Source organism: Coffea arabica, chromosome 2e (assembly GCF_036785885.1).
Source record: "Coffea arabica cultivar ET-39 chromosome 2e, Coffea Arabica ET-39 HiFi, whole genome shotgun sequence".
Classification (NCBI taxonomy): domain Eukaryota; kingdom Viridiplantae; phylum Streptophyta; class Magnoliopsida; order Gentianales; family Rubiaceae; genus Coffea; species Coffea arabica.
In genome coordinates, this window is record NC_092313.1 from 37,794,239 (window position 1) to 37,815,467 (window position 21,229).

General features: G+C 36.7%; 2 protein-coding genes across 2 annotated transcripts; both read left to right on the forward strand.

Moving 5' to 3' along the window:
* The first annotated feature begins 12,360 nt into the window (after positions 1–12,360).
* Positions 12,361–12,795, forward strand: LOC140036280 (zinc finger BED domain-containing protein RICESLEEPER 2-like). The gene has a single exon (XM_072077630.1). It carries the CDS (start codon positions 12,361–12,363, stop codon positions 12,793–12,795), a length of 435 nt encoding a protein of 144 aa, XP_071933731.1.
* A 5,614-nt stretch (positions 12,796–18,409) lies between these two features.
* On the forward strand, positions 18,410–20,425 carry LOC113729042 (putative FBD-associated F-box protein At1g55030). The gene is made up of 4 exons (XM_072077631.1): positions 18,410–18,765; positions 18,944–19,106; positions 19,228–19,329; positions 20,303–20,425. The coding sequence occupies exons 1-4, from the start codon at positions 18,410–18,412 to the stop codon at positions 20,423–20,425; spliced, it is 744 nt and encodes a 247-aa protein (XP_071933732.1).
* The last annotated feature ends 804 nt before the right edge of the window (positions 20,426–21,229 follow it).

Below are 21,229 nucleotides of genomic sequence, written 5' to 3' on the forward strand. Positions count from 1 at the left end.
TACTTTCTTTAAAATTATGCACTATTTGATTTCATTTAAGTTGCAATTGGGAGGGATTTGGTGATTTTGTTTATACTTTACTATTAAATTGGTGCCTTGACCCCTTTTATTATTTTGGAGGGTAAATAAGACTGTGATTCCGCTTCATTAGGGTATCGACTCAAGGGATGTACACCTTATCCTTTATTTTTGACTTTATTTGACCCTACGTGCGTATATGTGTCTTATGTGTGCAATTGCATGACTTTAAGTGTTTATTTCATTTTCACTTTATTTATTTCTCTAGTTGCTTAGTTTTTGCTTTAATTTTCGTTCAATTTCATCATTTGGGAGGCACTCAAATGCCAAAATTGTAATAGTTAGGAATTTAATTATTTTATTCCTTCTTATTTCCCCTTTTAGATTGTAGTAGGCTTCCCCCTCCTGATGTAATAGTTAGGGCTTTATTTGCTTTATTTGCCTTATGTGTGTTTTGCATGCTTAGGTGCTATGTGTTTAATCGTTTTCCTTAGGTTTTGGCATTTAGATATGCATGCTTATGTGTTATGTGAATTACGTGCTCACATGTCTACTTGCTTTAATTATGCACATTACTTATATATGTGTATGATGGATGCAAATGCACGTAACTGTGGCTAGTCCAATGCTAGTCATGGTTGTCCCCTCGAGCTCTTACAAGTCCAATGCTTGTGAGAGAGCGTAGATGTGGGCTAGTCCAACGCTAGACCCTTAGGAGCCCCTTCACGCGATAGATCATGATTGTGTGATAAAATCACCTCATCTCATGCATATTTTACTTTCTAGGGTCTTTTATCATTTTGTATGATATACCCCTTATACATATAGCCCTTATCCCTAATTTCCCTATATATATCCCCCCTATGTATGATACATGACATTAGACTTGCATTTCATTTTAGAATTAGGATTAGGGTAGTGCATTTGCTTGATTAGATTAGGAAATAGCCCATTGGATATGGGATATGGACGAGTTTGGCTTTTCTAGCCTTAGCACGCTCGTATTCCCTCTATTAAAAGAAAAAATTGAGTCACGAACATTAGTCCCCCGTACCCGACATGATGCATTCCTTTAAGACATGTATATTTCTATAATTATTTTATCCTTTTCCTTTTCTTAGAGTCTCATATTTTTGCATTATTCGTGACCTCTCCAAAGAGTCATTATTGGGCATCACAATTAATGTGATTGACACCATTCAAGTTTTGAAGAGAAATTTTGACCCCCGATACCTTCCTAGGTCTAGGGTTGCATTCATATAGCACATCCAAATGTGATAAATCTTAAGATTAAAACAAGAAAATCTTTGACTAAATCACGCAACTAGCCTTGGCTAGGTCGAAGGGGTGCCTTGGATTTTTATCCTTGCCTTCCCCTTCGTTAAATGTGACTCCCGAACCTTTCCTTTGATTTTCGTAGACTAGGAGTCGTTTAAAAAGGGTTTTCTATTTTTTCGAAAAATTCATTTTTAGGTGACTTGGTACACCTTAATTCTATACCAAGTGGCGACTCCATTTTTCATTCAATAAACCCTTTTTAAACTATATTTTGGGTCGAATCGTCGCATTTTTAAGTCCCATTTAGACCCATATTTTTCTTCATTTTCTTTGTAAATCAAAATTCATTTTTCAAATCAAAAATTCACTTTTTTAAACCATTTATTTATTTATTTTTCTTACAAAAAATGGGGCGCGACACTTTTCTTTGTTTAATAGCCAAATTTGTTACCTTAAATCTTTTTCGTTTGAACCTTCTCATTGGAACCTTGTGTCAAAGGAATACATTAATATTCTTGCATGAAAATTTCAAAGTGTTCTAAAAGTACGTTTATGGTTGGCAAGTGTGGTAGTTATGTTGTGCATTTAAAAAAAAGAGAGAAATGAGGGAAAAAATACAAAAAAATACAAGAACAAATATTAAAAAAAATGAAAAGTTGAAAAAAAAATAAAAAAATTTTGTTGTGAAGTGCACTTGTGTTATTTTGTGGTAGTTGGGCCAATGCCTAAATTGCCTTTGCACTTGCCAAGTTTGGAGAAGTTATTGACATGCTTTGAAGCTAGCCATACATGTGAATGACAAAGAAGTTTGACTTCATGCAAAGTATTATTGGTATTTCTTTTTATATATTTACACCTAAAATTTTCCCTTTTATCCAATCCTTAACCCAAGCCCTGTTACAACCCTTATAAAGACCCATTGATTTTTGCATTCAATTCATTTTAAGTGGTGAAAATGTGATATATTAGCAAGCTTATAGTAATGTCATTTCATGGTATTGATTTGAGTGTTAAATATCCCCTTAAACATTTGAGTGCTAAGTGTATACATTATTATCCATGTGAGAGCTATTGAATCTTGTGCATCCTGATTTTGATAAAATTGTTGAGAAGACATGATACTTGTGTTAGTATGCACTGTGCTATGAAATATTTGCCATCTTGGCTGTGATCCTTGGGTAGTGAATGCTTGAGGGCAAGCATGGTTTAGGAGTGGGGGAATTTGTTAAGTGGCTAATTGTGCATATAATTTGTGAATAATTTCCCCTTTATTTTGCTAAAATATGGTGTTAATTGATAGATTTTACTCATATTTGATTTTTCGTGTTATTTCTAGGAATTTGTGCTAAAAAGAGAATAAAAGGTGCGTCAAATATGAAATTTTCAGAAGACTACATTCTATAAGACGTGGGCAACGAATGACCAAGTGAAAGACGAAACCCATGGGATTGCACTTGTCGTGTCCTTGTTGCTGCATTAGACACAAATTGGAAGTTCTGATCAATTGTGGAGTGATGCATTCCATTTGGAAAGTAATTAGCCTATTGAATTTTTATTACTTTATTAGTTTAAGTAGGAATAAGACTAGAAAAGGAAGTCTTTTCCTTTTAGAAGACGTTTTCCTTGGTCCATTGCGATTAAACTGGTATCCTAGGGGTATAAGAAGGGGGGAAGCCTTCGGCCAGGGTCTCTCATTCCTTTTCCTCTTTTTTCTCTTAAAAGAACAATAAACCCTAGAATTTTTTGTGGCTGCGAATCCACCATGAGGAGCGGCTTGTTTCTTTTTTAGTTGAAGGATAATTGAAGCTTTGTTCAACAATACTATGAGATCTAATTTGATATATATGTTTCATTTATTTATGAGTATTTATATATTCTCTAATCATTCATAATTATGATTATTTCCTACAGTTAAATACCTGATCAATATTTAATTCTCAAAAAAGTCTATTGCCATCTAAAATATCAAATCCGTAATTATTTGATGGTTTTAGTATTTGTGACGAGTGATATAATTTGATTGTAGTAGAAACTTTCGAATCTATATCACGGGAATATATAATCTAGTTGAAATGAACCGAGCTAGTGTGTTTGTTGGTTAGAATTGGTGGCTTCTCTAATTATTAATGCTGTCAATAGGTTAAATCCTAAGAGCTTGTTTAGGGTTGCTTAATTGGCAAGAGAAATAGTCACAGAGCTTGTTGTGGTTATCGAAACAATAAGGAGAGGCAGGTTGTCAGAGCTTGTTGACCACCATAACCAGTTTATTCATAAATAATTGATTTCACCTATACATCGATGATCAGTTAAATGAATCAAAGTGGAGATTAGACCTTCGACTAGATTATTGCCTTTTCTTGATTAAGTTTTATTTAATTTTGTGTTGTCTTTATTTTTATTCAAGTGAGTTATTTAGTTAATTTCTCATAATCCCCCTTTTTCATTTAATATCTTCACAAAGAAATAAATCACCCAGTCTCTGTGGATACAACCCTACTTACCGCTACGCTCGAATTCATATTTTTAGAGTAGGAACTTTTATTTTTGCTGGTTTAACAAGCCAACAATAATAGTTGTTTTTAGTTGTTATTTTTTGCTCTTGAAACTCCCAAAGGTTATTTCTCCAAGTTTTCACATTCTTCTTGATTAGATACAGCCGAAACCACTTGCTGGAATTGAGCTGGAAAGTTGTCTAAACAGAGCACAAGTTCTAGAGCAAGTTGCAGCTAAAAATGATGAATACGTGACCTGAAAAATTTGACCTTGGGTTGCGTATTGTACCCCACGTATTGCTCTTTTGCAGGTTTGCTCATTTCTGGTCAATCTTTTCTTTGCTCTGTTTTTTGTCCCAGTTCAACTGATATTTTCTTAATGACAGACGTTGAATTCACTCTTATACAAAACATAAAAGTTGTAACTCTTTGAGTTAACTTTCCAATGTACCAAAAATCATCCAATTTGGAGCTCTGTAGACCATGAAATGACCAAAATACCCTCAACTGGTCAAAACTTTGTTTCAACTTTCGACAATGAAAATGTACTTTTGTATTTCGACATTTTGACAATAAAAACTACTAAACTGGACTTCGATGTCTCATATCAAATGCAGATTTATCTCTTAGCTTCAAACAAGAATCACCTCTATCCAATACTTGTAGCCCAAGATAATGCTGAAATACCACAAGGTGTCAAAGCTAGAAAACTCTCTTCTTGTATATTAAGTTGTATTTTATCTCTTGCACTTCATATTCTCTTTTTATCATTTCAAACCATCATCAATCATCCAATTATCTTCTCAATTCATGCCATTTGATGTTTGAATTATTAAACCTACAAAAATATGAAGTTTCACCACTTTAGTCTGTAGAAATGCAATGTTTACCACTTAAACCATAAAATGCATAGTTTCACAAGAAACTTAGCCCATAAGCTATAAAACTGAAAATTTTTCCTCTCACTATAGTAGAGGTTTTCTCACTCTAAAGTAGTTGTGCTCTCTCTTGGGTTAAGAGCCCTCTCACCTCTTTGGTGGGAAGTCAGCACTTTTCAAATATTTTCAAAATTCCACATTCCTGCAAATCAACTTCTAGGAAACCATCGATCAATAATCAACTATGAGAGTCTTTGGATTCAAGTTTAAAGGTACGTAGATCAGCTACAGCTAGTCAGTGCATGAAGGGCAGAAGATCAAGCGCCACTACCAACTGATGTTTGCTAATGCCTGGACAAAAGAGAGTTAGTGTTCTTTCTTTCCTTTGTCTTGCGTATGCGGCACAAGTGAGCAGAGATCATTATTTTTCTCTATTTGTCTATTTTCTTTGCTGAAACCTTTTTTCTGTTTAGCCTTTTGGTCCACTCTTATCTTTTGTTTTTTTGGGTCCCTTTGCTGTCTGCTTTGCGTTGGGTTATCCTGAGTGTGGGTGGTTATACCACGTGGAATTGCTGGTTTGTACCATGGAGGGAGATTTGACAGAGCTCCTACAGAAATTTTCCCTTGAAGGGAATGAGCTGCTTGGACCGACGTTGGAGCTGGAGGACTTTCATACGGGGGTGAGAGCTTGTGAGAACAGCTTTATTGGTCGAGTTATAGGAGAAAAAGTTATTAATTTCACTGGAATTAAAAACTTTGTGGCTGTGGCCTGGGGGTACCCCAGGAATCTGTCCGTGGTGGAACTGGGACCTAACGTGTTCCAGTTCAACGTGCAAAATCCTGATGATCAGCACAGAATAGTAGAGGGGGGACCTTGGGTTATAGACAATCAGATGTTAGTCCTGAAAAGATGGGTAGAAGGTATAGAAGAGGATTACAAAGCCTTCATGACAGCACCTCTGTGGGTGCAACTCTGGAACTTACCAGTTCACTGGCTTTCTAAGGAGGTTGGAAAAAAGATAGGAGGAGTTTTTATTGATGTTAAGGAGGTTTTAGTCCCACAATCTGGAGGGAAGGAGGGTAGACATTTGAAAGTGTTAGCTTTGGTCGATCTATCTAAACCTCTTCTCAGAGGTACCGTGGTCAGGATTGCGGGAGCTGGAAAATGGATAGCTTTCAAATACGAAAGATGTCCGGATTTCTGCTATAACTGCGGGATTGTAGGACACAGTGAGAGGTCCTGCAATGAAAAGCGAAGTTTAGGAGGTAACAATGCTGAGAACCAGTACGGTCCTTGGCTGAGAGCAGGGAACACTAGGATTTCACCCCAGGAAAAATTTGGGAGGTCGACCGAGGGGAGTGATAAACGTTACTGGACTTTTAGGAATGGGGAGATGGTCGAACAGGAAAAAAATAGGCCACAAAATCTGAAGAAGGTTGTAGATGGATTGGAGTTCTCTGGTAAACGAAGTGGTAGCAACCAGGAGAGGGAGATAGTAGGGTCTGATCTTAGAACAGAGCTGGATATAGAAATCTCAACTAGAGAGGAGGAAGATAAGGCAGGATCTCATGATAAGGTGGAGAGACAGAGGAACGTTGAGAAAGAGGGCCTTGTTCTCACCACCTCTTTTCCAATGGGGGAAGGAATCCAGACTTGTACTGCAGCGGAAGAGATGGAGGAGGATGTAGAGGTGACAGTGCACAACCAAAATCTGGAAACCGAGCTCAGGGAGAAAGAGGTAGGGGTCTTAGTTCTTCATCAGGACTCCCTGGGAGATGAAAAGATGGGAGGGGTGATAGAAAGGCAATACAGGAGATCCTTTAGAAAGTTAAAGCCTCCAGTCAAAACTAGAAAACCATTACAAGTGTTAAATGGTAATGACTTTTCTCAGGCTAGAACTGGAAAAAGGAAGATGTTGATTAAAGATGAATTGATGGAGGAAGCACAACAGGGTGCAAATCAAGGGAAAAAATCTAAACCTATGGTTGAGCTATATTCTGAAGAGACTAGGGGAAAGGGAGAGGGGTCCTTCCTTAATGGGACCTCCAGTTGCAAATGAGAGTTGTGGTGTGGAATTGCCAAGGGGTGGGGAGTCCCTTGACAGTTCCCAGTCTGAGGGAGGTTAACAACCTCTCCTCCCCAAGTATGTTTTTCTTAAGCGAGACTAAGAACAGGAAGAATGTGATAGATAGAATAGCTAGAAATCTAAGGTTGGATCATAATGTAACAGTGGAAGCTATGAATAGGGCAGGTGGAATGGCTTTGTTATGGACTAAGGAAACTCAAATTGTGGAGGTAAACACTACAGCCTTCACTATAGAAGCCAAAGTGGAAGATAATGAGTCCCGGGCTACTTGGTGGTTTATTGGAGTTTATGCCAGTTGTGACCAGAGATTTAGGAAAGAACAATGGAGAGTGTTAACTGATAGAAGCAGATTGTGGGGATCCAGATTCTTAATCACAGGTGACTTTAACGATATTTTGTCCAATGATGAAAAATGGGGGGGAGCGTATAGGGAGGAGAGGAGTTTTAGGGACTTTAGAGAGTTCATAGATTGTAATAGATTAGTGGATATAGGTTTTGAAGGTCACCCTTGGACGTGGAGTAATCACTGGGATAACGAAGGTGAAGTCCGACAAAGGCTTGACAGATGTCTTGGAAGTGTGGAGTGGTTTCAAGAGTTTGAGAGGGCAAGGTGTCAACACATTGATACCCTTGCTTCTGATCACTCCATACTTTTACTAGATACTAATCCAGGGATTGGAAGGAAGAAGAAGAGGTTTTATTTTGATAAGAGATGGCTCTACAAAGAGGGGATTCAGGAAGTGGTGGAGCAGGCTTGGAACAAGGAGGAACATGGTTCTAAAATGTTCAAAGTAACTAGGAAGATTAAAAATTGCAGAATCGAACTTTTGAAGTGGAGAAATAAAGTCCAATCTAACTTTAGGAGCAAAATTAATGACCTTAAGCAAGAGCTGGATAGAGTTAGGAACTTAGATGCAGATAAGAGAAACGGGGAGGTTAGGGAACTTAAGAAGCAGCTGGCCGAAGCTTATAAGGAGGAAGAAATCTTTTGGAGTCAAAAGGCTAGAATTAGTTGGCTGCGGGAAGGGGATAAAAATACTAAGTATTTTCACTCTTATGTCAAGGGGAGGAGAGTGAGTAATAATTTGAGCAAAATACAAAGAGAGGATGGGTCTTGGACTAACAATGAGGATGAGGTTGTGACTGAAATTGCTGTCTATTTTAAGGAGCTGTTCACGAGTGGAGGGAGAGGTGAAATGACAGAAATTTTATCTGGTATTCCACACTCAATCACTCAGAAGATGAATGATAATCTGATCAAGGAAGTTAGCGAGAAAGAAATCCATGAGGCTTTGTTCTCTATGAATCCAGAAAAAGCACCAGGTCATGATGGAATGACTCCATTGTTTTTTCAGAATTTCTGGAGCTCCATTAAGAATGATATCATACCAGCAATCAAAGCTTTTTTTCACTCAAGTCTTATGCTTAAGTCTGTGAACCATACGGTCATATCTCTCATTCCCAAAACTCTGCATCCAATCAATTTGAAAAATTACAGGCCTATCAGTCTATGCAGTGTGATCTACAAAATCATATCCAAAATCTTGGCCAATAGACTGAAGCATGTTCTGGATGCTTGCATTAGCAAAACTCAATCTGCTTTTATTCCTGATAGACAGATTTTGGATAATGTGATTATTGCTCATGAGTATATGCATTATCTAAAAAACAAAAGACAGGGGAAAGAAGGCTACATGGCAATCAAATTGGACATGGCAAAGGCCTACGATAGGGTGGAGTGGCACTTTCTGCTTGCTATGATGGAACAAATGGGATTCTGTGCTACATGGATCAACTGGATCCATAGCTGCCTGAAGACAGTGAGTTACTCTTTCAACTGTAACGGGGAAGTCAAAGGTTATGTGTCCCCAGAGAGGGGAATCAGGCAGGGGGACCCTTTGTCCCCTTACCTGTTTTTAATCTGCTCAAAAGGTTTCTCGAACTTGTTGAGAAGAGCTGAGGAAAGCAAAAGAATTGCAGGTCTAAAGATCAGCAGGCAGGGTCCAGTTCTTACTCACCTTTTTTTTGCTGATGATTCTATCATATTTTGTAAAGCAAATAAGGAAGTGGCAGGGGAGATTATGAAAGTCTTAAAAGTATATGAAAACTCCTCAGGGCAGTTGGTCAATTTGGACAAGTCTGCAGTGTTCTTTAGCAAAAACATGATTAGCGAGAAGAAGGGGGAAATCTGTCAAGCTCTGGGTGGAATGAGAGAGGCAACACAAGGCAAATATTTGGGGCTCCCAATGGTTGTCTCAAGAACGAAAGAACAGATTTTTGGCTTTGTGAGGGACAATATAAGGAAAAGATTCCAGAACTGGAAAAACAGATTTCTGAGCCCCGCAGGTAAAGAAGTTTTGCTGAAGGCAGTCGCAATGGCTATGCCTACGTACGTTATGTCGTGCTTTAAGCTGCCAAGGAAATTGTGTAAAGATGTCTGTGCACTGATGGCCAATTTTTGGTGGGGAGAATCTAATGGAAAGAACAAAATACACTGGATTTCTTGGGAAAGAATGGCTTTGGAAAAAAAGGCAGGAGGTCTAGGATTCAAGGACCTTGAAGCTTTTAATCAAGCTCTGCTAGGAAAGCAAATATGGAGGTTAATTACTAGACCAAATCTGTTGGTGACCAAAGTGTTAAAAGCTAAATATTTTCCAAAGGAGTTCATCTTACATTGCAGTCCCACCAAAAATGCATCATGGTTTTGGCAAGGCTTAATGGGAGCAAGAAGCCTAATCAATGAAGGACTGATTAGGAGGATAGGGAATGGGCGTAGTACAAGCATCTGGGAACATAAGTGGATTCCAGATACAACTACAGGTAGGCCGACAACAAGTCGAAGGAACAATTGTGGGCTGGAAAAGGTGGAAGAGCTCATATGTCATCAACGATGGAATAGGAATATCATCTTCAGAAATTTTAACAGAGCTGATGCGCACAAAATTCTAGCTATTCCCTTGAGTCTTTCAGAGAGGGAGGATAGCTTTTATTGGCAACCAAAGGCGGGAGGGCAATACACTGTAAACTCGGGCTACAATCTCCTGATGAAGCAAAACAGAAAAAGAAAAGAGGGCAACCCTGATGGAGCAAGTTCCAGTTATGCAGATGGTAGCCCTCAAGTTGTTCAAATGTGGAACACTCTGTGGAGTTTAAACATTAAGCACAAGATCAAGTTCTTTATTTGGAAATGCATTCAAGGAGCCCTGCCAGTGAAGGAAGCAGTGAGGAGGAGAACGGGACAGGGTGATCCTACTTGTACAACTTGTGGAACAGCACAGGAAACAGTAGAACACCTCCTGTTGACCTGTCCTCATTCAATGAACATTTGGAAGGCAGCTCCTATTCAGTGGGATGGGGCAAAGGACCAACAAGGGAACTTCAAGCAATGGTGGCTAAGGATTTCAGAAGCACGGTTTAGACCAGAGGGGTTGGAACACATTGGTTTAACGGCTAATATCCTATGGCAGGTGTGGAAAGCAAGAAATAAGAGGGAATTCGAGAAATCTGACATAGTTACACCTTTCAAAACAATAGCAAGAGCACACAAGGATTGGTGGGAACAACTGCAGGAAGAGGGCATGACATTTGGAAAGAGCACAGGAGAAACAGCCCCTAGACAAGATTTGCAAGATCAGAACTTTACGAATGAGGGAGCTGTGATAATGGAGATAGAAACAACAAAGAAAACAGGACAGCATACTGTTGGGATAGGAGTCACAGTGAAGGAATATGCAAGGAATAGAATGACAGGGTGGTTAATGAATGAGATCAGTTTGGGAAGCAAAGTCATAGACGATGCACTAGCTCTGAAGCTGGCCTTGTGCAAAGCTGTGCATCGAAACTGGAGTAAGGTGAAGCTGAAGTTTTGTAACAAGGAGCTATGGAGACAAATCAAACAGCAGAGCCCTGCGGACATCAAGATGGCAACAGTACTGGAAGACATCTCTAAGTTACAGAGGTTGTTTTGCATGTGCTCTTTTGACTTGTGTAGACAAGAACATATGTTAGTTAGCAAAAAATTAAGTGAAGATGCCTTAGGCGTTATTGTTGATGAGGAAAGACTGTTTCCTCAGTGTTCTTAGAACACTTTTTGTATAGCTTTCTCTCGAGCCGTTGCTCGTATATGTACTCTTTCTCATTAAAGCAATGAAAAATCCTATCGTTTCGGAAAAAAAAAAAAAGCTATAAAACTGAATAAAACACACCAAAACTAATTAATAAAACACACTTAAAACACTCAAAATATGCACTTATCAGTTGCCAAAAAAAAAAACTTGTGAACGTCTCTCTTTTTCATGTATATGTTTTTGGACAACCTACAGCGTCGAGAATTGAAAAAAAAAGGCCCAAGATTCATCTTATGATATGATAAGATACTGAATAATTGAAATTTCCCTATGAGAATTTTAAAGATTATCATTTGTGGGATATTGAAAAACGAAATGATAGTAAAGTTGAATTTTACTTATATTACATCTTATATAATTTATAGTTTCACCCTGAGAAGCTGCACCAATTATAGCGCTAGAGTTATTTAGCCACATTGTATACAAAGAATAAGCGAAAGTTCAGTCAATCCCATAGCGCAATTGCCTCTACTGCTGATTCATTCACTCCATGTCAATTAGACAGCCCAATTGTGGTGAGTAATGACAACGAAAGGCAAGCAATTGAAGGAGCACCATTGGCACCCAAAATGCTCTTTTAAAAAATGAAGAAGAACTTGTGTGAGCTATGGAGATTGAAAATAATGTACAAACTATTGAGCGAGACAAAGGAGAAGATGCATTCCACGCTTTGAAAAGAACCAAGACATCAGAGACTTGGAATGACTATAAAGAATTTGAAGAAAATAGCGCACACTATGCAGTTTATCTTCATTGTATGAAGAGAATATCATTGGGAAAAACCAAGCAAACCACTAGCTTGTGGAGGCATCGAAATGCTTGCCCAGCTAGAAAAGCAAAGCTTGGCCAGGCTAACCAACAAACAAAGACAAATTTCTAGCCATGTGATTTTACTTTTTCGACTATCCCAGCCTTGCATTCAGGTAAATTTGGTATGGAGAAAATGCATGATCAACTGCACATTGAATTTTAATGCATGAGCACCCACCCAACATAATGGAAAAGGAGGGTTTCAATTTGATGATGAAATGTGCGATTCTTGAGTGGACAAATCTCATGAACAACATCAAGAAATGATTGTTAGCAAGTATATGAGATGAAAAATAGAAATTAAAGAGCCTATTGTCTCGGGTGAATAAAGTCAGCATAATAATTGATACATGGAAGTCTAAAAATAAAAAGATTAAATACATGGTCATCATTGGCCATTGGATCGATCAAAATTTGAAGTTGCAAAAGTGAGTTCTCCATTTTTGTCCACATACCACTACTGCAATGAGGTGCTGAAATCTTGGCTGTAATTTTAAATGTGTAAAGAAGTGGGGTATTGAGAATAAGTTGTATACTGTTTCAGTTGACAATGCAGCAAATAATGATGTCGCTGTGCGACTTTTGAGAGATGATTTCTCTAGATCTAGAAAGCTAGTCCTCGGGGGCAAAAATTTTCCATGTCCGCTACACTGCTCATATCTTGAACCTTATGGTTCAACATGGCCTTGATGAGATTGCTGATATTATTGAAAATATTAGGGAGAGTGTTGAGTTTGTCAATCGATTTGATATCAAGAGGCTTCCATGTGCTGAGATTGCTCAACAATTACAAATACCGAACAAAATTTTAATTCGTGATTGTAGAACTAGGTGGAATTCGGCTTTCAAAATGCTAAGTTGTGCAATCAAGTTTAAGGAGGTCTTTCCCCGATTTCAAGATAGAGAGCCTCAATATGATTGTTGTCCATCTATTGAGGACTGGAATAAAGTAGAAAAGGTGTGCAACATTCTAGAGACCTTCTGGATAGCCATGCATATAATCTCAAGTAATGCTTATCCGACAAGCAATCTATTCCTCCGGGAGATTTTTAAGGTGAAGACACTCTTAGATTCAAAAGAGAACAATGAAGATGACTTCATTTAGGGAATGGTTCATCGAGTGAAATTCATATTTGATAACTATTGGGGCGAATGTTTTGGATCCAAGACAGAAAATGCAGGTCATAGAGTTTACCTTTCCAAAAATATATTTGCCCTTTCAAGCTCAAGAGAATGTCATCAAAGTCCTAGAAAGCAATCTTTGACATATTTGAGGAATATGTGGCTGAAGCTACCAGTACAAGTGGAAAAGCATTGGAGTCACATGAAATCTAATAGTCGGGGTCCAATTCCACCTAAGTCTTCTGATTAGGATACTTTTGATGAATATTGTGTAGAAATGGAGATTTCGAAGCCTCACAAATCTAAGTTTTCAGATTATTTGGATATGCCTGGCAGGCAATTGGTTCAAGTCCAGAATCATTTGATTGCCTAAAATGGTGGAAAGTCAATAATATCATATATCTAATATTGTCTGAGATGACTCGCGATATATTGGCTATCCCTATAACTACAGTGGCACCTGAGGCCACATTCAACGTCAGAACAAGAGCACTTAATCCTTATCATTCTTCATTGTCTGCGGACATTATTCAAATCTTAATGTGCGACGGAGATTGGTGTAGAAATTTTTATGGCATAAAAAAAAATGAAAGTGAGTTTTACTTTACATACATGATGATCTTCTGATTTTCATAAATTACTTATCAATTTTCAAATTTTTTTAATTTGCTGACTTGTGTTGTGACATATGTTTACTTTTTTTGTGTATGCAGCAGCTGCATGTGAAAATAATGAAGGAAATTAAGCTTCCAACAGCATGATGTCATGAGTCACTGAGTAAGTCTACTATTATGGTAATTGTAGTTGTTTGTTGATCTAATTTTATCCTAGTTAAATGCATTAACTTGATACATTTTTACTTTTTGCTGGTAGGACTTGCTTATGGTGAAATTCTTGCTTATGGTGTAGGTAGCAGCTGCAGTTGAAAACAGTGAAAGAAAGGCATTCTATTTTTTTTTTACCAAACTGATCTTCTTGGTTCTTTCGTTATTACTTGTCTAATTGTTGATCCATTTGATGTGCAAGTGTGAATTATAGGTTGGATAGCTTAGGACAGAAGTTGTATAGCTTGTTAGCTGCTCGAATAGTTGAACCCCATGTCATTTTGCTCATTCATAGTAGTGGAAATAGGAACTAGGAACTGACTATTTTGAGAGTTGTACTAGGCAGCAACAATTAATATGGTGTTTTGTACTTTTTCTATTCTAATTATATTTTTTTATGACACTTGAGCTAGACTCTTGACAATTGACTTCATATTTCACTTATATTGTCATTATCTTGTATTTGTATATGGCTTTGGGGCTTTGTAAGTGATTCTGGAAACTAGGATTTGTCTTTTTTTGAGATCTTTTTGACTTATCAAATTGTGGATTCTGTTTGAAATTTGAAATGTTGCACTGGTGTTCGCATTTTGGTGTGTCTTGAAAATCCTAATTTTGAGATGGACACAAGCTTCTTGGGATTGAATTCAAATGATTCTGTTATTGTTGTTATGGAAGAAGTTGTCAAAGGCTTCGAGGTATAAAAACAAAATAGTTTTTGACATGTTCCTTCTGTGTGATCTAAGTTAATCACATTGGCTTTGTTGCCTGGCCAAACCAAAGTCACAATTTTTGTCCTCGGTCTAGTATTGGTTTGGGACCTTTTGGTATTGGATGTCTATATAAATTACAGTTAATTCTGTTTGCTAGTATTCATTTTTGAGCCTTTTATGCAAATTTAGATAGCAATGCAAGTTTTATCTAAGTTTCATGTCATATTTAAGGACTTGCATACGAATGAGTTAGTTTTCAATAGTGTTCAAATTAATTCTATTGCTGAACAGTGATTGCTTCTGCCTTCAATCTCGAGTCAAGTACGCGAGCTTGTTAAGGCTTGTAGACTGGTCAACATCAAGCTCGCGCTCGAGTGGTTAAAAATTTTTCTCGTTCAAACTCGAGCAGCACCTTCTTATTTTCGAGTTGAACTCGAGCACAGTGCTACTCAGTTCAACTCAACTCAACTATAGCCTTACAACCGACAAATGGAACGGAAAATTATTCTCTTGAATGGTTAGTGGACGTTCACCCTCTTAGCTCCTTTATCATTTCCTCTTTTCAGTTGAATAATATCTTAGAAATTGATTAATGCAAAATGGGAAAGGAGAATCTAACATGGTCTGTGAATGATGAGCTCCCGTCAAATTGTCAAATTCAATGCAGGCAATGGCTGTTCACCTTTATGTCCAACCTTGTTTGGAAAGGCCATTATTCACCAAAAAGATATTGTTAAATAGAAAGGGAAAACACATATTTTTTTAAATTGAGGGCGGTAGAGCGTGATAATCTCCAAGTCCATAGATAAAATGTAAGAAATTTACATTAAGAAAAGGTTATATATGACATTTTGGCTATATATTAATACTAGCGGACTTCACATATTCCTGGCTTTCACCTGAAAGCACTATAATAAATTGGTGATTATTTCAAGTTCTTTGTATACTTAAAACATCCCGTATATTCAATTAATCCTCTTATGCCAACTATGTATTAAATTATCCTTGTCTATTCTAACAATTGTCTAGGAAAAAATCTAGAAGGAAAAACTATAAGTTGATAAAAATAAATTGCCATGTGAAAAATTGTTTTTGCACATAAACACCCTTTCCATCCCAATATTTCTTAGTTCTCCAATACCAACTTTATATTGGATCTCTTTTACTAATTCTAATACATTTTAAGGAAAAAATTATGGAGAAGGAAATACCAAAATTCATTAATCTGGCAACTAATGTTTTACTTAAACGTCTCTCTCTCTCTATCTCTCTCTCTCTCTCTCTGTCTCTCGATTCTCCTATGGCATTGTTATATTAAATTGCCTTTGTTACTCTAACAATTATTTAAGCCAAAAAAAGGAATTGGAAGAGAAAAAAAATTCTTAAAAAATGGGATTCTAATAAAATTATCGTTTCAAGTAAACATTCTACTTACTTTTTATTGTATTATATTAACCTCATATACATTTAACTTTACTATTTGATTAACTATGTCCAAAAACATTGGAAAAGTAAAACTCAAAATCCACAAGAAGTAGCTACTCTAATAATTATTTTTTCACTTAAAGACGCCTCCCCCTCCCTCTCCCCTTCCCCCTTTCTCCACTTTTGGTCTTCCTGTATTAACCTTATGATAATCAATTAGACAAAAAAAATTAAAAGATAATAAATTGAAATCCATAAAAAGTGGATATTTTAAAATTAATTTTGCATGAGACATCTCTCTCGTACTTTTAATATCCTTCTATATCAAATTTATATTAAATTTACCTCATTATATTCTAACAACTATGCAGGCAAAAAAATCTTGAAGAAAAAGCCAAAAAGTAGAAAAGAATCACTATTTTAACTCTTATTGTTGAACATACAATAAAAGTCCCAACCCCTAAAATGTTTTTAAGTCTTCCCATGAAAATCTTATATTAAAAATTAATTTGGTAAAAAATTCAAGATAGGACAACCCAAAAGGGTAGAGTTAGAATAAAATTACATCTCTTTCCTTAATTGGTTATTTTCAGAACACTTTTATCATATAGGAGTGGTATTGCTACAAAAGACATGGTTTTAGAGGAGGTCAGTAATATTTTTAGAACATTAGGGGTGCTTTAGGTGAAATAGCAGAAACCTAAGCGTGGTGTTTGAAATTATCCCTTCTTCAGTTTACTGAAATTCGTTAGATTTTTCCTCTCTTTTGTTTTCATTTTAAAATCTCTATCGGTTGCAGAGACTACTACCTCGCTACAGTCGATAGATGTTTCCTCTGGCTCTGAACCAATGTTTAAAACTCAGACCGTTAAATGAACCGGTCAAGTGGCTGGGTCACGGTTCAACCTCGGTTTAATGATTTTTATTAAAAAAAATAAAATATAAAATACCTATGTGATGGAATAAGACATCCTACGAAAAAAAGGTTCAAAACTTCCCGAAAAATTCAAAATACCTAGTGTTTTCTTTTGGCAATTGCAAACACCATAAATTCATCTTTAATATTTTTTTTTTTTGGCAATTGTAAACACCATAAATTCATCTTTAATTCCTACCATAAAACACCATAGATTCTAAAATTAAAAGTTATTTATATAACAAATCCAAAAAACTAGAGCCCAAAAAGAACAATTCAAAAGCCTAGGCGATGACGTAGCTTCAAGAAACTTCACCATAAGAAGTCGTTGTGTCATCATCATCATCATAGATTACTAATCAGGTGCACCCCTAACTCTTGAACAAAGAAAGTAAACCTCAAGACACCATGTTCATCGTTTAAACAAATTCCAGAAATGAAAGCTAAATACAACCCACTTTAAAAACAATGATGCTAAAGAAAGTTTAAATGATAAATGCTAATCTAATCAACACCATTTGAAAATTTAATGCAAATCATTATTTTCTAAATTAACTAAAATCAAACACTTTTTACATAAACCCATTAGGAGTTCTTTCTTTTCATCCCACAAAAGGAAAAAAATACATACAAGGGCAAAAGTTAAGCACTAAAGAGGAAAAAATCGTGAGAATAAAAAAAATAAAAAATTACAAGAAGTTGATATCACTGTTGGTCTATCAGAAGCATAGCAACAAAAATCATATTAGAAACAAAAGAACAAGAAGAAGAAGAACCATTGTAAAGCAAGATGTAAACAAGTTGTCCCGATCTCCAGTTCCAATAAATCATCTCTCGCCATCAATACTCTAATTTCTCCATGGTTGAGATCTTATACTGACATAGATGGCATCAGTGCTATCCAACTCTTATTCAAGTGCCCACAAACTTATAGATTACAACTATTGTTCTCCTTTATTACCCCTTTGACAATATCCAACCACTCCATGGAAGTTACTCGTGGGTCTCTGAACTCATTCCTCTTGGCATTCAAAACTATTAGCAGCCTTTATGTGTTATGGTACAGAAACCAGAGTGCAGAAAATGAAAGAAGAAAGCAAACTTGATTGTAATGATTTCAGTAGATGATCAATGGAACAGTGACGGCTATGGCTTGAAAGAGAGAGAGTCTTTAGATTTTAGGGTTTGACCATTTTACTTTTTCAATTTAATGAAAAAAATTGTTAGAAAATCAGAGAACCGTGGTTCACGATTCAACCCAGTTCATGCGATTTTGACTATTTTGACCAGTTTTGACCGTTTTTTATGACTTTTGAACCTCAAGTATGAATCGGACCAGAGGCATGGCTGATTCGCGGTTTCAAAACACTGCTCTGAACCCTTCATTTTGAGTTCAAAGTTAACCATTACAACTTCAAAGAACATCTATGACCTAGGGTTTTCATGACTATGCCAAATGGATATTGGACTCGATCTGCTGGTAAAAGATCAAGCTACAAGCATAAGAAAGCCTCCGGTGAATTGGTGATTTTGGACGATAGGATTAGTAATTTGCTGAACTCGATTGTCTATTCCATTCTGTCTTTTCTTCCACCAAAAGAAGTTGTGGCAACCAGCATTTCATCAAGATGATGGGGAGTTTCTCTGGACTAAAATTCCCTAGTTTTCATTTTGACGGTTTTGGTGTATTGTAGACGTAGTGAATGCTTCATTAAAAAGATGAAAGTTGTGAAGTTTGTTGACAGGGCTTTGCTTCTCAGTGATGTGCAATCCCTAGATAAGTTCTGTCTGAAATGGGAATTTGGTTGTGATATCTTCAACATGAATAGATGGGTCACCCCTGCAATTTCTAATGTTCGAGTGCTTGATGTCTCTCTTTATCGTCCTGATGTATGGTATAAATTGCGTAGGAGCCTCCATACTTGCGAAACACTGGAACTTCTTGAATTATCCAATCATATTGTCATCAAAGTTCCAAACTTCGTCTGTCTTCCTAGGCTTGTTATCCTGTACCTTAATTCAGTTGAATTTGAATCCAATGATTCTATTCAGAAGCTTATATACCTCGCTGTGCAGTATTAAAATCCTTACCTATCACAAGAGATGTTTGTCATGATGTGGCTATAATTACGATATTATCTCCTGTTCTAGAAAGACTTTAACTACATTTTCATGCGGATTGTGTACATAATCCTGATTTCCACTATAAGCTCGAGATAAATGCTCCTACCCTTGAGTACCTGTATCTGGAAGATTTAGAGATACAGACTTCATAGTTGAAAGCCATACCTCTTTAGTAGAAGCATATGTTGATGTTGTTTTATTCTTCACTCTCCCAAACTGCAATTCAGTTGTTAAACTACTTCAAGCACTTCATCATGTGAAGATTCTGACGGTTTCATTTGATGCCAGTAAGGTGAAGCTACTAGTTCTAATTCTCATTAAGCCTATAAATAGGTAAGATACCATATGGTGCACAAAGAACTTAATTAAGGAAATTGAACAATTGTCTTGTATGCCTTTGTACTTAGTTGCAGATCAGAGCTCAAATCCATGACAAGGTGAATGGTTTTTCTGTAGTTATTAACGAAGCGACTTACCCTTTGTCAACAAAGGTTGAGAGATTAACCTCATTGATGGTACAAGCTGGATGCTGTGGGTTGAAATTTCTACCAGATTTGCTTGAGAGCTCCACTAACTTACATTTTTTTCAAACTTTACAAGGTCAGCTTAAGGCCCTCTTATGTCGAGGGCGAAAGAGAATTATAGAATGTGAAAGAAGTAATTCTGTTAAGACTTTGATTGTATTTTTAGTGGAGAGTGTATTGAAAAGCTGTTTTGTCGTAATTAGCTTTCGGAATGTCGAGAAACACATAGTGGATGCTGGAGGGTTCCTAAGAAGTTTCCAAGTTGCTTGTTGTCAAGTCTCAGAGAAATTTTTATTTGGAATTTTATTGGCCTCAAAGATGAGCTTTCAACAGTAAGGTATCTTCTGAATCATGGAAGAGCCCTCAAAAGAATAAAGCTACATTCTGGTCTACCTCCGGATGACATCAAGGAAAAGTTCCTGTTTCTTTAGAGGATATCAATGTTCCCCAGAAAGTCATCCACATGTGCGATTGAATATGCTTGAGGTGGCTTCAATGATCGTGGCTGTTGAGCTTTTCCCATGGGTGATGTAATTAAGGCAGAATCAAGGTTTAATTTCTTGGTGTTAAATGCATTTGAAGTTGGGTGCACAAATATGTTCTGCTGTGCTGCTTACTCGTTAAAGGATGCAATCTATGCGAATAAAGTAGTTTGCTATCATTGTTTTGGCAATGAGGAATTTTGTTGGTCCTTTATGTTTGAACTTTCTTTACGAACTCTCCTTTTGTGCTCTTCAACAAACATTGTTCATTTGGTGCTGTTTATGACATGATTGTACAAGCTTTGGACTTTGCATGGCAGTCTTGCTCCATTAGAAGCTAGTTGCATAGAGATTGCTTTTTAATTTGTACTTGGCAGAATTATTAGATATCATGTTATTTGCAGTTTCAACGTTTGACAGCATTATTTCATGATTATGTCATTCATTTTACTACTGCCTTATTATCCTCAATTATTTGTCAGGATGATGTTTTTTATGATGTCCCTGCTGCCTTTGGATTCTTTTGCCGAGAATATTCTCAAACTTTGGTGCGGGATATTCCCTTCCACAAGATGTTGCCATTTCAGCATATTGGATGTGAATGATTTGTTTCCTCTCTTTTCTCTGGTTGCTGCATTGATAGGCTAAATATGTAAATTTAAACTGGATAGTTCTGACAAGTTTTTGCTTCTCCAGCTACTCCAGTACTCCTAAACCTTAATGTTTAGTCGTCATAGACGAGATGCCCTTTGATGTGCTGTGACAGATTGAGTTTTCTGAAAGCTTGAGTCAACCCTGGCATTGGAAGGGTCTTTCATTCTTCACCTGACCCTGAGAAGGTTTCCTAAAGGTGCATTTTATTTGCTCTTGGAATGTGCATAACCACCATTACTTTGTTGGAAAGAAACATAAGAGGAAAGAGAATCTAAGTTAAATTTATTCCTTTTTTGCTTTTCTTTTGGAGCTTGGATTAATCCTTTTTACTAGCACGTTCTATTTAAATATCTGTTATCTCAATTTTTACTTTAAGTTTTGTACTTACCCTTTTGAAAATTAGGATACAAAAACTTTGTTATGTCTTCAACCTATGGCTAGTCCTTGTCTAACACCAGTCATGTGACTCTGCAAGAGGGGGAAAAAAGGGCAAAATAAATCTTAAATTCCTATGCACCCGTCCCAAAATAACATTTGCTTCAATATGTGTGTGTCTTTTAATTTGGACGAAATAAAATTTGTGAGGGGCACACACTATTGGTAAAAAGATCTAAGGGAGACAAAGTTCGTCAAAATTGGACCATTTCACCTTCCTTATGATTCTTTAAATCCAACCTTTCATCTCATTTATCCATATTATTTTCAAATTTTGATGAATTTTGTATCTTAATTCTTTTACAAATGATACATGCCTC